Consider the following 18,381-nt stretch of genomic DNA (forward strand, 5'->3'; position numbering starts at 1 on the left):
GAGAGACTTTAGAATGTGGAAAGAAGAACCAGAGGGCCACTGATATGGAGGCAGGACCCGGCTATGTGCAGGCCATGGTCCTGGACACTACAGTGCAAATAAGCAACGGTCACATAAACACCATCCTATACCGGAAACCTACTGACCACTATACTTACCTACATGCCCCCAGCTTTCATCCAGACCACATCACATGATCCATTGTCTACAGCCAAGCCCTCAGATACAACCGCATTTGCTCCAATCCCTCAGACAGAGACAAACACCTACAGGATCTCTATCAAGCGTTCTTAAAATTACAATACCCACCTGGGAAAGTGAAGAAACAGATTGACAGAGCCAGAAGAGTACACAGAAGTCACCTGCTACAGGACAGGCCCAACAAAGAAAGTAACAGAACACCAGGAGCCATCACCTTCAGCCCTCAACTAAAACCTCTCCAGCGCATCATCAAGGATCTACAACCCATCCTGAAGGACGATTCCCCACTCTCACAGACCTTGGGAGACATGCCAGTCCTCGTTTACAGACAGCCCCACAACCTGAAGCAAATACTCACCGGCAACTACACACCATACAACAAAAACACTAACCCAGGAACCTATCCTTGAAACAAAACCCGTTGTCAACTCTGTCCACATATCTATTCAAGGGACACCATTATAGGACCTAATCACATCAGCCACACCATCAGGGGCTCGTTCACCTACACATCTACCAATGTGAGATATGCCATCATGTGCCAGCAGTGCCCCTCTGCCATGTACATTGGCCAAACCGGACAGTCTCTATGTAAAAGAATAAATGGACACAAATCAGACGTCAAGAATTATAACATTCAAAAACCAGTCGGAGAACACTTCAACCTCCCTGGACACTCAATTACAGATGTAAAAGTGGCAATTCTTCAACAAAAAAACTTCAAAAACAGACTCCAATGAGAAACTGCAGAACTGGAATTAATTTGCAAACTGGACACCATCAAATTAGGCCTGAATAAAGACTGGGAATGGATGGGTCATTACACAAACTAAAAACTATTTCCCTATGATAATTTTCCCCCTACTGTTACTCACACCTTCTTGTCAACTGTTTGAAATGGGCCACCCTGATTACCACTACAAAAGTGATTTTTCCCCTGCTGATACTAGCCCACTTTAATTGAATTGTCTTGTTAGAATTGGTAAGGCAACCCCCATCTTTTCATGTACTCTGTATATCTATCTTCACTGTATTTTCCACTCCATGCATCTGATGAAGTGGGTTTTAGCCCATGAAAGCTTATGCTCAAATAAATTTGTTAGTCTCTAAGGTGCCACAAGTACTCCTCATTGTTTAAACAGCAGGGGAAGCCAGCACCATCAGGTTAAGTAACAATCTAGCTGCCTTGAAAGGCTTTGGTGTAGAGGACACCAGAAAGGGCTCTGGGGTCTGCGGTACCAAAAAATGCACTTCAGGGACTGGGCTCCACAGACCTTTCCTGGGCTCCAGAGTCAGTAATCCCTCTGGGTTACAGACTGTATCTGGGGATGTCTCCTCTTTGAACACACCTCCAAGTCCTTGCCTCCGCTTGTTGCCTTCACTGTAGACTTCAAAAGCCCTGGTACCAAGTCTTTGGGAGACTTATGCTGTCTCTTCTTAGGTACCGGCGATGAGGATCTGCCTCTAGGCTCAATTAGAAGAGGGAGAGCACTCTTAGCCAACTCATACTTGCTCGGTTCCCATTCTGAGTGGGAAGGTTCCAACAGTGGGCAAAGCGCAGACTCCTTAAGGTGGTACTTTAGTCTGGCAGCACTGTTCTTTTTCAATTGGGCTTTGAACCCTCTACAAATGTCACTCACATGCACCGCTGCCAGACACGTAAGGAAGCTGGGGTGTGGGCAGCTCACTGGCATAGACTTATTACATGAGTGACAGTCTTTGAAGCCAGGAGAATGAGGTATTAGTCCAGAACCAAGCCCGGTATCCATCTAGGAAACCACTCTAGAAAATTAATATCCTAAACTGATTCGTATATCTAAATATGTACAAACACACTACATGAGATCAAAAACTGATTCTACAGGTACTATATACATTATAAGAGGGAAGACGTGGAGATACAAAGTTCAGAGCTCCAACAACTGTCACTGGTGGTAGGAAGGAACTGAGGGAGATTGGGGTCAGCACAGCCCTTTAAACATGTGTGTCGTGGTGCCAGGGACCAGAGGGCATTTATGCTGCCCGATGGATACTGCTCAGGGAAAAATCTCTGACAACTGTGCATGAGGTGCACACACACCTACAGTGGAATGGGCATGTATCGATCACTCGAAGAAGAATTAAATTCAAGTGTCTGAGGACTGGAAGCAGGGTGAAATTCTTGCTTCACTGAAGTCAATGGCAAAACTCCCACTGACTTCAATGGAGTGAAGTGAAGATTTCACCCAAGGTTTTCACCCAAGTGAGGGATCTGCAACTGGAACTTTTCTTGCTGGTCTGAGATCATAAGGCCTTGATTTGATTTGATTTGATTTAGTCAGCCTTTTTCTGTGGGAAGGATTTTAATTTTTTTAAATGAAGAGTCCCTGAAGTTCTTAGTTGACATAAGTCCAAACATGACATAATGTGGTTTTTAAAATTGCTCAGATGCTTAGAGATCACAAGAGGCACGTTTTAGAAATGTAATAAAATAAAACACAGTAGGGCACAGACAAGGCCTGAAACAAAAATACTATAATGAAAAAGAAACTTTTTGTATTTATTATGGAACTCTTCTCTCCTAAGAATATGCCAAGGCATACTGACAACATTAGAGTGAATTATTACTGAAGCAGCTTAAGTGTAAACAGTAAGAAAATACTTTTAAATTCACAGAAAATGGGTGGAAAACAAGCATGGAAGAAGAAGGTTTCCAGAGTTTCTGGCTGCAAAGACAAATCAAATATTTATTCACAAAAGTGCTTTTTCTTTAGAAATAACCAGCAATCCACCACAAACAGCCTCTTTGGGGTTCAGGAGGCTGAATTGCGCCCTAAATGTTTACATTCCACACAGAAACAAAGGCAAATTGGATAATTCTCAGTTGCTGAACAAACCAAGTTTAAAAGTTTCATGGTCCATCTCTAGAGTTTTCTGAAAGCATAAAATATTTAAAATAAAACAAAATGATCATACCATATTCCAAAGACTTAAACTCCCGCAATGATGTCACCATGCACGTACCTTCTGAATTTTATTATGTGGTTCTAGTTAGTGTTCAAGGAAAATACTTCACTATTTGTTTTTAAGAGGAGGCTGTGGGAGAGGGAGCGAGGAATCAGCTCACTGATAAAATCTTGCAGGAGAAATCCTTTTGAAGAGGCATCTATCTCTGGAATGCAAGGGTGTACAGTCAAAGAAGGGATGCTTAAACTAACACCCATATCACTGTCTAAAGACAGATGAACGGCTGTTTCTCCTGTCATCAAAATTAGAAGTGAATTTGTAAGGGAACAGGATCTCAGCTGTCAGCATGCCAGGCATCCCATTCAGACCAACGCTGACATTTTATTACTCCCCCAGACTAGCACTCTCACTGTCAGCAGCAAAACAGAATGTTTGGAAAATGCTTAGATGGCCAGAGTGACTATAAATACAAGAAGGTGGAGAAGAGAAAGACGATGACACTGGTGGAAGCTGAAAACACTGACTACAATATTTGGGTGGGGTGCTTAGTTTTTCACATCCAGCAAGATTTGTTGTACCCTGCTGTGATGAGTCACTCAAACAGTAAAAACAAAGAAAAAAGGTACTTAAGTTTTTGAGCCTTTTCTCTTTTAATTAAATGATGACAGATGTAGCTATCAAAAATGACAAAACACTGATATAAATCTGACTAAAAAGCATTCTTTTGCTGCCTGTGATGACTTTAGAAAACACTGGGATTTATCTGGCTACTGATACTTTCACTCATGCAGAAGTGATAGATAGATAGATAGATAGATAGATAGATAGATATAATCTGCTGTTAAGTGAGTAGAACAAGATCTGATCCTGAAATATCAGTGATTAAATCACACAATACCCCTGTACAATGTGCATTATTATGCCCCTTTGATAGATGAAGCTAGACTGTACCTCTAGGGTATAGCAATTTGTTGAGGATAGTGCAGGGGTGCACCATCTGGGAGAAATCAAGGAGAGGATGCACTTCTTGGAAAAACAATCCTTCCCAAGCCTGCTTCCCACAGTGTGCCTGCCCTGCCCTAATGGCTAGCCCAGAGGGAGAAGTACCTGAAGGCAGGGAGCAAGGCTCCACCTTCTCCCTTCCATTCGCTACTCCTTTTCAGGTACTGTTCATCCCTGGTGAAACACAGAGGTAACTGTCCTTGGGCACCTCAAAGTGCAGGGTCTGCAATTGAGGCAGGCTCTGCACAGGGGATGCTCCAGGGAAGGGAAGGCTCTTTGCACTGACATAAAGGCCAGCCATAATCTAGCCCATAATGGGTATTCTGGAAACCTTGACACATTGCTCTACCTTTGTTATTTCCTTACTTGCCCTAACTTTGACCCCTTCTTAGCCCTGAAGAACAAAGCTACTAGCCCAATCTCTTAGGCAAGCCAGCTGGGTCACTAGTCGCAGGAGAACTTGGGACAAGTAACCGTGAATGAGTGAGTGGTCGTAACCCGTTTGTGTGAGTATGCCCACATCCACAGAGCTGAGTGGATTTTTGTTTTGAATCAGTTGCCCGGTACTGGAAGACATTCTCTTTATAAAATAAATGCTAGAAAGGCCTGTTAAATAAACATCATGCAAGAGATGGGGATGGCTATTGTTCTTGTAGGCTGGGGGGAGCTGCAGAGCAGTGCAGCGCAGAACCCTTCTGTTCAGGTGAACACACTCCAGAGCTGGGACCAGGATCCTTATGGTCTCCTGGCCCTTTTGCTCCCTTTGTCTACATTATTGCCTACCTATCTGCCACCTCCATCAATCCAGCAGCCTCTGAAGGAAGAAGGGAAAATAGGAACTCTGTGGCTCATGTAGAACAGGATATTTTCCCCACACGTTTGTTCCCCTGTATGTTATTTTTTGCAGGAGTGGAACATATAGGCTTCTGATATTAAACTTCAAGATAAGAGTATTTGGAAGGGTAAAGGGGTGTTAGGAGAGACAAGTTTTGAACGTAAGTGCATAAGAATGGTTATACTGGGTCAGACCAAAGGTCCATCCAGCCCAGTATCCTGTCTACCGACAGTGGCCAATGCCAGGTGCCCCAGAGGGAGTGAACTTAACAGGTAATGAGCGAGTGATCTCTCTCCTGCCATCCATCTCCAACCTCTGACAAATAGAGGCTAGGGACACCATTCCTTACCCATCCTGGCTAATAGCCATTAATGGACTTAACCTCCATTAATTTATCTAGTTCTCTTTTAAACCCTGTTATAGTCCTAGCCTTCAGCCCAAAGGGAAAAAAATAAGAAATTAAAATCCATAGAATCAGCACAGAAACAGGTAAAAATGTGTAGTTAAAGTTATTATAAGTATTACAGAATACCAGGAAGTAAGTAAAAACAAGAAGGAATAAGAGAAACAATATGTTGCCCTTTGCTTATGGTAATGATTCAGCCCTACATAGCAAGATGCATTCAAAAAAACACGTCCAATAAAAAACAAAAATCCAGCCTAAGAGATGCTAACAGAATGGAAATTGTTGGCAGGTAACATGCTACAGCTAAAAAAAAAAAAAAATCTTAAGAACAAATACCTTATAGATAGATAGATAGATAGATAGATAGATAGATAGATAGATAGAAAAAATATTCATAAGTATCTAAGCAGTACTGTAAGAGCCTGCCAGAGTCAGTGATTGGATGAAATAAACTTTTACACAATAAAGAAACATTTTAAAAGGCTAGAGTGATGCAAAGAAACAAAATGATATTGATTAAATAATCTTTTTCATGGTGAAATATGGGGGAAAGAGTTATCCTAGGGTAAGCATTTACATGTAACAAAAGTGAGAAGCTATCTTTTCATAATAAACAGAAAGAAAGAAAGAAAGAAAGAAAGAAAGAAAGAAAGAAAGAAAGAAAGAAAGAAAGAAAGAAAGAAAGAAAGAAAGGAAGGAGGCATTGAAATAGCTCTGGAAGTAGAATTCTGGAAAACAAAAGTTTTTGATGGTACTACAGAAGTAATTGAACCATTATCAAAATAGATAATTCATATTTACGATCAGTTATTAAACTAGAGAATAGTACACCGACTAAAGGAGAACAAGTAGGTGCAATTTATTTAGGGCTTGTCTATATGGTGTGTTAATGTGCACTAATGTGTCAAACTGCTGGTCTACACTAAAAGTTCCCTACTGCACATTGACATAGTACTGTGACCTATATCAACACACACTAGAGAACTTTTAGTGTGCACCGGCAGGGTCCACACAGAAGTGTACAGTGGAATTTGAATCCCAGCTGGTGCACACTAATGCACTATACAGACATAGACAAGTCCTTAGACTCTCAAAAAAGCTTGTAAATAAAGATTTTCTCAAGAGACGCTCAAAATCCTAGGATGGAAGATAAAATCCTACCACACATTCAAAACTGGTTAAGAGACAGAAGACAGAGTTTAGGAACAAGTGGTCAGTTCCTTGTGCATAAGGAGTTTATGGTAAAGCATGTCACAAATCAGTTCTAGAATCAGTGTTATTTACTATCTGCTTATTAACTATCTTGAAAATGGGATGAATAGCAAATAGAATTTTCTCAAAAAACTAAATTAGTTTACTCAAGACTAAAGAAGACTAGGGGAAAAAACTAGCAAGCTGAGCAACATGATGGATAATTAAATTTACTGCAGTCAAGTGCAAGGTAGCACACACTGAAAGAAATAATTAAAAATATGGTTATTCTTTGTTCAAAAAGGAGTAAAGTATCAGAGTAAAATAAAATATAGGAGTAAAATATCAGAGTTATGAACACCTCAGGAATGGAGGTGTTCGTAACTCTGAAATGTACGTAACTCTGAACAAAACATTATGGTTGTTCTTTAAAAAGCTTAAACTGAACATTGACTTAATACAGTTTTGAAACTTTACTACACAGAAGAAAAATTCTGCTTTCCCTTTATTTTTTAGTAGTTTACATTTAACACAGTTCTCTACTGTATTTGATCCCGTCCCCCCGCCGCCTCTGTGTGTTCAATGTTACATCTGTTCCCTTAGTGACAAATGTAAGGTTTTACTAATTTTTCTTCTCTTATCACTCCAGAGCAACACAGCTGCAGGAGAGTAAGCTGGATTCTATTCTGCCAGATGAATCGTCAACAGATTTTTTTTTAAACCAAGTTCCAATTACAAGTAGTTAGCTCTCAAGAGCCTAAGGATGTTTGCAGGCAAGTAACCTAGTCTTAGGTTCATGCTGTTGAATGCAACAGTTTATAAAGCATCAATTATCCATGATTCAGTGGAGTATGAGACCCCTCATTTTCCATGTACCACCAAGACCTTGTTGGATGATAGTCTTTTGGCGCAACTGCCTCTACCTGGGTGCTGTATTTAGTGTGTTTGCAGACTGCTTCTATATGGTGCTGAATAGTTCAATGAATAGAAGAACTCCAAGTCTGTGAGGAAGTCATAAGAAAAATAAAACTGAAATAAATTAATACTTCACTCTATTGTAGCATGTAATATTCTGCATTGCACTATAATCTGTTCAATTGTATTTTAAAGCTGAATTTTGGTTTTAAGAAATTCCTGAAAAAGTATGGCAATTAAATATATGGGTAAATAAATAAGGCCAAAAGCTGGAAATTTGATGTGAGGTGAGGAAAATTAAGTGTATTTGTATTAACTTATTCAGCAAATAATGCTCATAATTTAGTTAGGCTATTGAATCACCTAACTCAATTGGAAAAACTATTACAAAAATCTTTAAAAATAAACATGACCACGGGCATTTCATTTTTTCCTGATCTTTATCAGCAATCTTAATGTGATAAAGCTTAATTATAGCATTTATTCACAAACGTTTCAGATCAACATGGAGCTTTATTGATGAGTCATTAAAAAACGAACAAAACAAACTGAAACAAACGTGCCCTTTCTAGAAATGCACAAACAGTCAAAAAATTACACTGGCTCAGTAGCTATATTAGTTACAAAATGTCATTTCAAAACTCCATTCTTGCAGTTAATTAGTATATCAACATTGGTGTCAGAATGCTAAATGCCATTAATTCTCGTTCATAACTATAGTTTTTGATTCCAGGCCAACTTTTCTGGAGCCTCTTCTAAAAGAGTGACTGCAATGTTAGACACACAATTATCTAAAAGCACAAAACTGTGGGTGCAACTTTAGAGTCTGGTTTGAGGTATCCTCAAAAATTTGGCCATACATGTGTCACCCTGAACTTATTTGAAACTGACTGTATAGTAGCAATGATAGTTTGCCATGTTTTAAACAATAACAATAATTTCCCTTTGCTAGGTAAAAAGGTTGCTTGCGTAAAAAAAGTTAATGTTGCACAGTGCAGCTAGATTATGGCAGTGACAAAAAAAATACAATATAAAATATAGTATTTTTTTCCATTGGAGAATAAATGACTAGGTAATGTATCAGTTTAGGTAACACAGTCCTATTGCAGAAGATACACATTTCAGAATACAAATCTCATAAAAATGTACAGCTATTAGATAAATATGTACGTCTTTAATCTTCACTGTACCTTTATCTCTGTTTTTCTCCTTCCCTAATGAGTCCAGTTTCTTTCTTAAGGATTTTTTCCTCTTTTGTCCATCTATAAGAGAAAGAAAAAGAAATATGTGAGGAGAAAGAATAGTTAAAGTAGCATTATCCATAAACTAGAATATATAGGGTTAAATTGTCAATCGCACATGATTGGGCATACTGAGAAAGGAAAGGGTATAAGGAGGTGTGTGTGTGTGTTTGTGTGTGTGTGTGTGAGACAAATGCCAGGGACAGTCACAATCCTTGAGTTCAGGGGAACACTGAGACTCTTTCCGTTCTGTGCTCCTAAGAGGGTCTATGGAGGAGGTGGGATCATAGTATGCACATCCACCCACATACCAGTTTGCACAATGGAAAGATCTCAAATGATACATAAGTATTAGGTTTCAGTGGGGTAGCCATGTTAGTCTGCATCAGTAAAAACAAAAAGGAATCCTTGTGGCACCTTAGAGGCTAACACATTTATTTGGGCATAAGCTTTCGTGGGATATAACCCACTTCATCAGATGCATGGAGTGAAAAAAAGTAGGCAGGTATAAATATACAGCACATGAAAAGATGGGAGTTGCCTCACCAAACTGGGTGGGGGGGGGTCAGCGCTAACAAGGCCAATTCAATGGATGTGGCCCTTTCCCAATAGTTCCCTCACCCAAGAAGGGGTGAATATCAACAAAGGGAAAATTACTTTGTGTAGCGCTAAAAAGGCCAATTCAATCATAGTGGGTGTGGCCCACTCCCAGCAGTTGACAGGAAGGTGTGAGTATCAGAGGAAAAATTATTTTTTGCAGTGACCCAGCCACTCCAGTCTTTATTCAGGCCTAATTTGATGGTGTCAAGTTTGCAAATTAATTCCAGCTCTGCAGTTTCTCGCTGAAGTTTGTTTTTGAAGTTTTTTTGTTGAAGAATGGCCACTTTTAAATCTGTTATTGAGTGTCCAGGGAGACTGAAGAGCTCTCCAACTGGTTTTTGAATGTTACAATTCTTGATATCTGATTTGTGTCCATTTATTCTTTTGCGTGGAGCAGGGATCTCAAACTCAAATCACCATGAGGGCCACATGAGGACTAGTATATTGGCCCGAGGGCCACATCATTGACACCTTTTCAAACAAAGATACAAAAGCTCCCCAATCTGCCTCCAGCCCTGCCCCCACTCCACCCCTTCCGTGAGGTCCCGCCCCGCCCCACCTCTTCCCATCCCTTCCCGCCCCCATTCCAACCCCTTTCCCAAAGTCCCCACCCCAACTCCACCCCTCCCTGTCCCTATTCCAACCCCTTCCCCGAATCTCTACCCCTGCCCTGCCTCTTCTCCGCCTCCTCCCCTGAGCACGCCGCATCCCCACTCCTTCCCCCTCTGTCCTGGAAAGTCCTAAGCACTGCCAAACAGCTGTTTGGCTGCAGGAAGCGCTGAGAGGTAGGCGGAGGAGCAGGGACGTGGCACGCTTGGGGGGCAGCAGATGAAGGGAGCTACGGTGGGACACAGGAAATAATTCTGCGAGCTGCATGTCTGAGACCCCTGGTGTAGAGACTGTTCGGTTTGGCCAATGTACATGGCAGAGGGGCACTGCTGGCATATGACTGCATATATCACATTGGTAGATGTGCAGGTGAACGAGCCCCTGATGGCGTGGATAATGTGATTAGGTCCTATGATGGTGTGATTTGAATAAATACGTGGACAGATTTGGCATCGGGCTTTGTTGCAAGGATAGGTTCCTGGGTTAGTGTTTTTGTTGTGTGGTGTATGGTTGCTGGTGAGTCTTTGCTTCAGGTTGGGGGGCTGTCTGTAAGCGAGGACTGGTCTGTCTCCCAAGATCTGGATGAAAGCTGGAGGTATGTAAGTAAGTATAGTGGTCAGTAGGTTTCCGGTATAAGGTGGTGTTTATGTGACCATCGCTTATTTGTATTGTAGTGTCCAGGAAGTGGATCTCTTGTGTGGACTGGTCCAGGCTGAGGTTGATGGTGGGGTGGAAATTGTTGAAATCATGGTGGAATTCCTCAAGGGCCTCCTTCCCATGGGTCCAGATAATGAAGATGTCATCAATGTAGCGCAAGTAGAGTAGGGGGGCTAGGGGATGAGAGCTGAAAACATAAACATGTTGGCATACTGTGGGGCCATGCGGGTACCCATAGCAGTGCCGCTGACTTGAAGGTATAAATCATCCCCAAATCTGAAATAGTTGTGGATGAGGACAAAGCCACAAAGCTCAGCCACCAGGTTTGCCGTGATATTATCAGGGATACTGTTTCTGACAGCTTGTAGTCAATCTTTGTGTGGAATGTTGGTGTAGTGAGCTTCTACATCCATACTGGCTCGGATGGTGTTTTCTGGAAGATCACCAATGGATTGTAGTTTCCTCAGGAAGTCAGTGGTGTCTCGAAGATAGCTGGGTGTGCTGGTAGAGTAGGGCCTGAGGAGAGAGTTCACATAACCAGACAATCCTGCTGTCAGGGTGCCAATGCCTGAGATGACGGGGCGTCCAGGATTCCCAGGTTTATGGATCTTGGGTAGCAGATAGAATACCCCTGGTCAGGGCTCTAGCGGGTCTGTCTGTGTAGATTCGTTCCTGTGCTTTTTCAGGGAGTTTCTTGAGCAGATGGTGCAGTTTCTTTTGGTACCCCTCAGTGGGATCAGAGGTTAATGGCCTATAGAATGTGGTGTCAGAGAGTTGCCTAGCTGATAGTTGCCTAAGTATTAGGTGTTACTGTTAGACAAGTGAAAAGCAGATTCCACAATCCTACTACTTATGCTTCACCTTTAGTCATGGGGCTATATTTCAGTTACACTGATACACAGCTAATATCTTGGGGACAGGTGGGGAGAAAAACAAGACTCAGGTAAGAATTCTGGTAGTCATGTCAGATGGTTGCTAATTGACCAACTTCAAAAACCAAATTCCTCAGACAACAAGCTTTCCATCTGTGTATGGCATGTCCAGATCAGTTCAGATGGATAAGAATTTTAGAAGAACAACTGTTTCAACATAGTACATTAAAAAAAAAATTCTATGGGGTATTAGGCACTGAAGAGTTCATGTAGCAGGGTAGGCAGGTTTCTTCTTGACTCAACTATTTCAAACGGTTGGCTGCCATTATTTTCTTAAGAATATAATGAAAAGTCAACAAAAATGACATTATAACAGGTATAAACTCAATACTCTAGGTTAAGTTATGTACCTACTTTAACATGTCACTTTTTGTTTTCTAATATCAAAGAAATATAATAGACCTATATTGAATGTATGCACTACTCTGCTTAGTGATTAATGCATGTTTACTCTTAACATGCTGTTTTTGTAATACACAAAAGAAAACTTATACTATATTTGTTTCATTGTAGCAAGAGCAACAAATATCGCCTCAGCATGTTTTCTTACACAAAGCAATTTCACAAACAGGTTTTATGATTAGGGTTATTCAGCAGTCATGTTACCATATAACAGTATTATTCATACTACCATTAGTTAGACAGAGCTATTTTTATACACTTTCAAAAATAAGCCTGAATACTGTCCCTGTTAAGAACAAAAAAGTATAACATATTTTAGAATAAAATGTCAAATTCTACTCTCAATTACACTAGTATAAATCAGAAATAATTCAACTCAGGTTCAGAATTTGGCCCAGATTTGGAGATATCCCCCATGTGCATTTCTTTTTTCTTTTATAAATGTCAACAGTTTTTAGTATCTCTACATTTTAGACATTCTATAATAGCATTGCAGACAACCAAAAGACACACTCCCTGCCCAAATAACATTATGAAAAGGACCATGTTTAGAGCAATGCTGTTTTACTCCCAGTACACTCAACTGAAAGCAGTGTCAAGCATTGGCATAAGAAATATGGGCAAGATTCTAAAAAAATGCACGAGTAACACCTGCTGCACATAAAAAATCAGGATTGAACACATGCAAATGTATGTATGCATGCAAAGCCCCAATTTACACATGAGTGAGCCTTAGCATCTACATCTTTGTGCATGTCCCTTTGCAAGCTGGGACATAGTGCACAAGTTGTCAGGACCAGAGGAGGGGTTTGCAGCAGAATAAAGGACCAGCATGGCGGGGGAAAGAGAATACAGAGCAGAGTCCTTAGAAGAGTGCATCCTTGGAGAACAGAAAGAAGCTTTAGAATACCAGGGGAAAGATACTCATCTGGTAGTGTTGGTCATAAGTCCATTCCTTTCCTTTGAACCTCAGCTTTGAATTGATGATGGACATAAAGGAAAACCCATGAAATGAAGAACAAGTGGTGGGAGATCAAAGTGAAGGAGATTCAACAACTCGCCCACACCCATGACATATGCGGATTCTTCAGTGCTACCAAAGCACTCTACAGATGTCGCACCCACAGGCTCTCTCTCCAGGGATAGAGCCAACATTTTCAAGGACAACAAAATCGATCAATGGACGATGAAAGGAACACTTTGAAGACTTCCTGAATTGTAACTCCAATGTTGATGAAATCTTCATCTTCGATTTAATCCCTCAACATCCCAGCAAGGAGAACCTTAGAACTCCATCAGCGCTGAACAAGATAAAGAAAGCCATCAAACAGATGAAAGGCATCTGGAGCTGACAGAATCCCTGCCGAAATCTTCAAAGGAGAAGAACTGGCTCGTCAGCTTCATGCCCTAATCCTCTAGATCTGGAATTTAGAAGCAATCCCAGCCAACTTTAGGGATGCCATGATTGTGACCATCTTCAAGAAAGTAGACAAATCAGAATGTGGAAACTACAGAGAAAACATCCTGTTGTCCACCTCCGGAAAGATCCTTGCCAAAATTCTCCTCAACTGACAGTTCCCCATTGCTGAGGAAATCAGCTTCCAGAATCACAATGTTGATTCAGACCATCTTGGCGTACCAGCAACATGATCTTCACTGCCTGCCAGCTTCAGGAAAAGTGCTGCAAACAACACTGTCCTCTATCCAGGGCCTTCATCAATCTCATGAAAGCATTTGATTCCACTAATCATGAGGTTCTGTGGAGATGGCTCCTCAAATTTCGATGCCTGCCAAAAATTTGTTGCCATCCCCCAACTCCTCCATGACAACATGTCTGCAATGGTCATTAGCAATGGATCCAAAATGGACCCCTTCTTAGTTAAGACAGGAGTCAAGCAAGTCTGTGTCATCACTCCAACCCTCCTTCTCATCACTGACTAGCTCCCCTGCAGACTTGACATCCAGTATAGAATGGATGGCAAGCTCTTCAATCTCAGTTGCCTCCAATCCTAGACAAAGATTTTCACTAAATCAGTCACTGAACTCCAATATGCAGATGACTGTGCTCTGTGCACCCACTCAGAAGATCTTCAAAAAAACAGTCAACATTCTCTCTGAAACCTATAACCAATGAGGCCTCACACTCAACAAAACTAAAACAACAAGGAGTCCGGTGGCACCTTAAAGACTAACAGATTTATTTGGCCATAAGCTTTCGTGGGTAAAAATCCCATTCTCACCGGACTCCTCGTTGTTTGTGTGGATACAGACTAACACGGTTACCCCTCTGATACTTAACAAAACTAAAGTGCTCCACCAACAAGCTCCAAATCACCATCAATCCCTCCACTATATCTTCTGAATTAAGAGGGATGACTGATGCACCAACTGCAGCATTTTGTCCCAAGCCAAAATCTTCAACATTGAAGCTATGATCATTCGCCACCAACTCTGTTGGCTGGTCATGTTCTTTGAATGCCAAACAATTGACTCTTGAAACAGGTCATGTTCTCAAAACTGAGTCAAGGCCAATGGATGAGGAGAGGGCAAAAAAAGCACTTCAAAGACACCCTCAAAGCCAACATGAAGAAATGCAACATTGCCATAAACTCATAGGAAACCCAAGCCTTCATCCGACAAAAATGTAGAAGGATCTTGAGGGAAGGATCCCAACATTTTGAGACCCAACAAAGAGAACAGGAAATGGAGAAATGGGAAAGGAGGAAAGAACACGCTGTAGCCCAATCTAGATCTTCAACAATCTAAACCCTCATCATCCACGAGGAAATGTCTGTTCCAACTTCGATAAGCTCTGTGGATCCCAGAATGGCCTCATTAGTTACCTGCAGTTCCACCAATCATAACTGGCTATCATTTTATGAAGACAATCATCCTCGAATTTCGAGGGATCACTGACTATAGATCCATCATCGGACCTATGAACATGTACAATAGCTGAGGATCTGCCTCAAAGACAAGAAAATAAAGTGTGAAGGTTCAAGTGAGACAGATGGAAAAGACACTTGAGAATCTTATTGAAGAATCTGATGCTAGTCGCTCTGTGCAGCCAAGAGGACGGAGAATGGATTTTTTTCCCCACCAGAACACATGATTAAATCAAATCTATTTAATATGTAAATATTTTTGGTAGCGATTTCTGCTGCATGCATTTTGGTTATGTCAGGCATAAGGCATTCTGGAAATATTTGTAACTACTTAAGGACTCAGCACATTTAGGCAGCTTTGGAAATCTTAACCTTAATATTTTCCAATCCAATAACAATAAATAATAATTTTTTGTATTTATGTAGTACTTTGCTTATTTTATGTATAGTGCTTTGAGAATAGAATTAATCCTCAAAGCATTCCCGAGAAATAGGCAAGTATTATTATCCGCAAGCAAAATTTACTCATTCTCCTCACTGTAGTGCTTTGAAGATTAATTAGCTAATATTTGCAAGTGTAGTGCTATCTACAATGAAATATCTTTTAGTATTCTAACCTGTGGTTAGAAGGTGCTTAAACCACAAAGCTAACCCCACCCTCACCCAGCCTTCAGCATATTTTATTTCTATGCTCCCTTTGTCAATGATATATTAATTTAAATTAATTTAAAAAGCTAAATTAAAAGAATACTAGAGTTGCAAGGTGAAGTACTTAAAAAAGTCAGGAAATGACAAAATAAAGGATGCCTGCTTAATTTTATTCCCATGTGCTCTTGCACTATGAGAGTCATTAATTATACCACCACTTTTTTGCAGAATTCCTACCTCAGTGAATGTGCAGGTCAGAAGGTGCACACAAATGAATCAATTGTTCAATATTTGTTATTTTTCATCTTTCTGCTTCATTCACTACCAATTCTATGTGTTCACTGTCCAACATACATGCTAAGGCCACCATTTTGAAAAATAAGAGACTAAGCCAGGCTGACTAGTCCATATTGAGACATCTAAATAAGTGACCTCTTTATCAAAAGCAGCTGCAATTATAGCCAATGGTTGCTGTTGGGTTCTTGGCATTTTTGAAAATCAAGTCACCTATGGTTCTGAACCAAAGCCACTGCAGAGAACTGGAGTCTTTCCATTGAAGTCAATGGAATTTGGACTAGGCTGTAAATAAGGTTTTAGGAACCTAACTTCAGACTCCTATTTTTGGAAACATGGGAAATTTATGCCTAAAAAGTGAATGTTAGACAAAATTATAAGCATCTGAAAAAAATCTGTAGACTACAAAGTTGATTAAACAATTTTATCTCTGGGTATCTGTGACAGAGTGTATCAGCCCCACACTGGCGAGGCAAGGGTTAAGGAGCTGCTCTGGACACAGGAAGCCACGCCTCCTCAGCTCTGTTGGCAATGCTCCCACTAGAGGGAGCATTCAAAAGGGAGTGGCTCAACTCAATCTGGGTTGACCAAGGAGGAGAAAGTTGTGTACAGCAGCCTCCTGTCGAGAAGCTGCCAGGACTCCAAACAGCCAGGACTGGGCCTCACAGCCAAGCCACAGAGAGCCGAGAGTGATGACTTGCTATTGTCAGGAGAAGGGGTTCCAGAGACAGACCAGAGAGGAACCCAGGAGGGATCCCAAGACCTATTTGTGGTGACGACAGAGACTGGAAAAAGGGTAGGAAGTGACCCAGGGAACACGCATGAAAGTACCAGACCCTAGGCCATGCATAGATTTACTGTTTTGAATGGCCCTAGGTTGGAACCCAGTGAAATAGGGTGGACCCGGGTTCCAGGATGTTTGGGCTGACACTGGCCAGCCATAGGTGTTTTATTACAATGTAGACATACCCTAAAATTCAGATTCTGCTACTCTTACTCAAATTGAGTAGTACTTTACTCGTTAGGGAAATCAATAGGCCTTTTTGAGAAGTAAGATATTGTGGTTAGATGTTGATAGGTGTTTGGCTGTGTGCATGTGTTCACTCTGTGTGCCGCCCCAGCCCTGCGCAGACAGCTGGCACGGCAGACCTTGAGCGAACCGCCCAATGACCACAAGATCTGTTAAGGGACGAAGGCACCCAGCCAGGTTTATTGTCACCAAAGCATGGTACTAGTATCCTACAGACTCTGCTGGACCACTAAGACATGTATGCCCATAACAAGGGACCAACTCAGTGAACGGCGGGACTTTCCGTTCCTCCCTAAGGCCAGACAAAGTTACTCTCTCTGAGATACATCTTTATACCCCAACACAAACAAGTTAGTACTGCCCCTTTGACCTAGTTACTGCTCCCTGACATCACTAGTTATCACCCATCGTCTTGGACATGCTGGTTCGATCAAAACATCTCTATTATGTACTGTCATCCCGATCTTATCTTTTACGAAGGGTCAGTGCATTCCTCTTATCCTTGGGGAATGTTTTAGTATCATCCTTGATATCAGGATGTTCTGGTACCACTTGATATTGGGATGTGTTTGTGTGAGTACTCTGTCTCTAGCACTTCTTAGGAATGTGTATTTCTGCAATATCAGCCTTGTTCTTGCCAAATTTTGTGAGCAGGTCCTGTCTCATACCAGGCCTCTAATACAAGGGCTTATGTCTCAGGCTCTCTTCCTACTACAGATATTACTCAGTGTGAGGAAGGCTATCACAACCAAGCCTGAAGGGACTTGCCCAAGATCATACAGCAAGTCAGTAGCATAGCTGGGGTTAAAATCCAGGAGGGCTTGGCTATCTGGAGTTTAGGTCATTATACTATACAGCCTTAGCACAGCCCTCCATTATATGAAATTAATTTTTAATTAAAATAATATACAGTAAAATGATAACCGCATTAGTGCCTGCCATGTCATGTTACTGAGAAAACAAACTCACTACTATTGTATGATATTTCATATGATGGAATTATTCCCATCATAATAAGCTTCAAGCAATTCTAAAACAAGAATATGATCCTACAACTCCTATTATTCTTATGCAAGGTCTGTATGAATAAGCCATATGACGAGTCTTTCTCAGTAGGTCACATGCAAAGAAACTTGCAGAAAAGGAAGAAGTGCATTTTTCTTTTATGCGCACAGAGTGCGACAGATCCTTTCAATTATTTTAATTCTTAGCTTTTTTCAACAAAGGAAATATTCTCTGTTCCTTATGGGGTTACTGAGTGAAGAAATAAACTCATTTTTTTGGCATCTTTCTTTTTCTGTAAGACGTGTGTTTCTTGTCCATTTATGGAAGAAAACAAGGTCTGTTCTACAACAAAGAGTTATTTTCATACAGTGCAGAGGGGACTTATCTGGGAGATAAATATCATACCCATGGCTTATTCAAAACAAAAGAAGATGATAAATCTGTAATTGAAGGATATGTGATTTTAAAAATATGGAAACTCAATTTAATATTTCTCTATAGGAGCTGTAAGCATCATAATTTTCATTTAATGGAATATTACTAAACAAGTAAATTTATTTGTAAAAAAAAATAGGGTGGATT

General features: G+C 40.9%; 1 protein-coding gene across 2 annotated transcripts in view; it reads right to left on the reverse strand.

The window, feature by feature from the left end:
* ARHGAP6 (Rho GTPase activating protein 6) overlaps nt 1–18,381 on the reverse strand; it is a 506,068-nt gene that overhangs the window by 65,275 nt on the left and 422,412 nt on the right. For both annotated transcript variants that reach the window (XM_077815515.1, XM_077815524.1), the window contains exon 3: nt 8,687–8,758. In XM_077815515.1, the coding sequence (XP_077671641.1) occupies nt 8,687–8,758 (72 nt within the window). The remainder of the gene's footprint in view (nt 1–8,686; nt 8,759–18,381) is intronic.

This window comes from Eretmochelys imbricata, chromosome 1 (assembly GCF_965152235.1).
Source record: "Eretmochelys imbricata isolate rEreImb1 chromosome 1, rEreImb1.hap1, whole genome shotgun sequence".
NCBI classification, from domain to species: domain Eukaryota; kingdom Metazoa; phylum Chordata; order Testudines; family Cheloniidae; genus Eretmochelys; species Eretmochelys imbricata.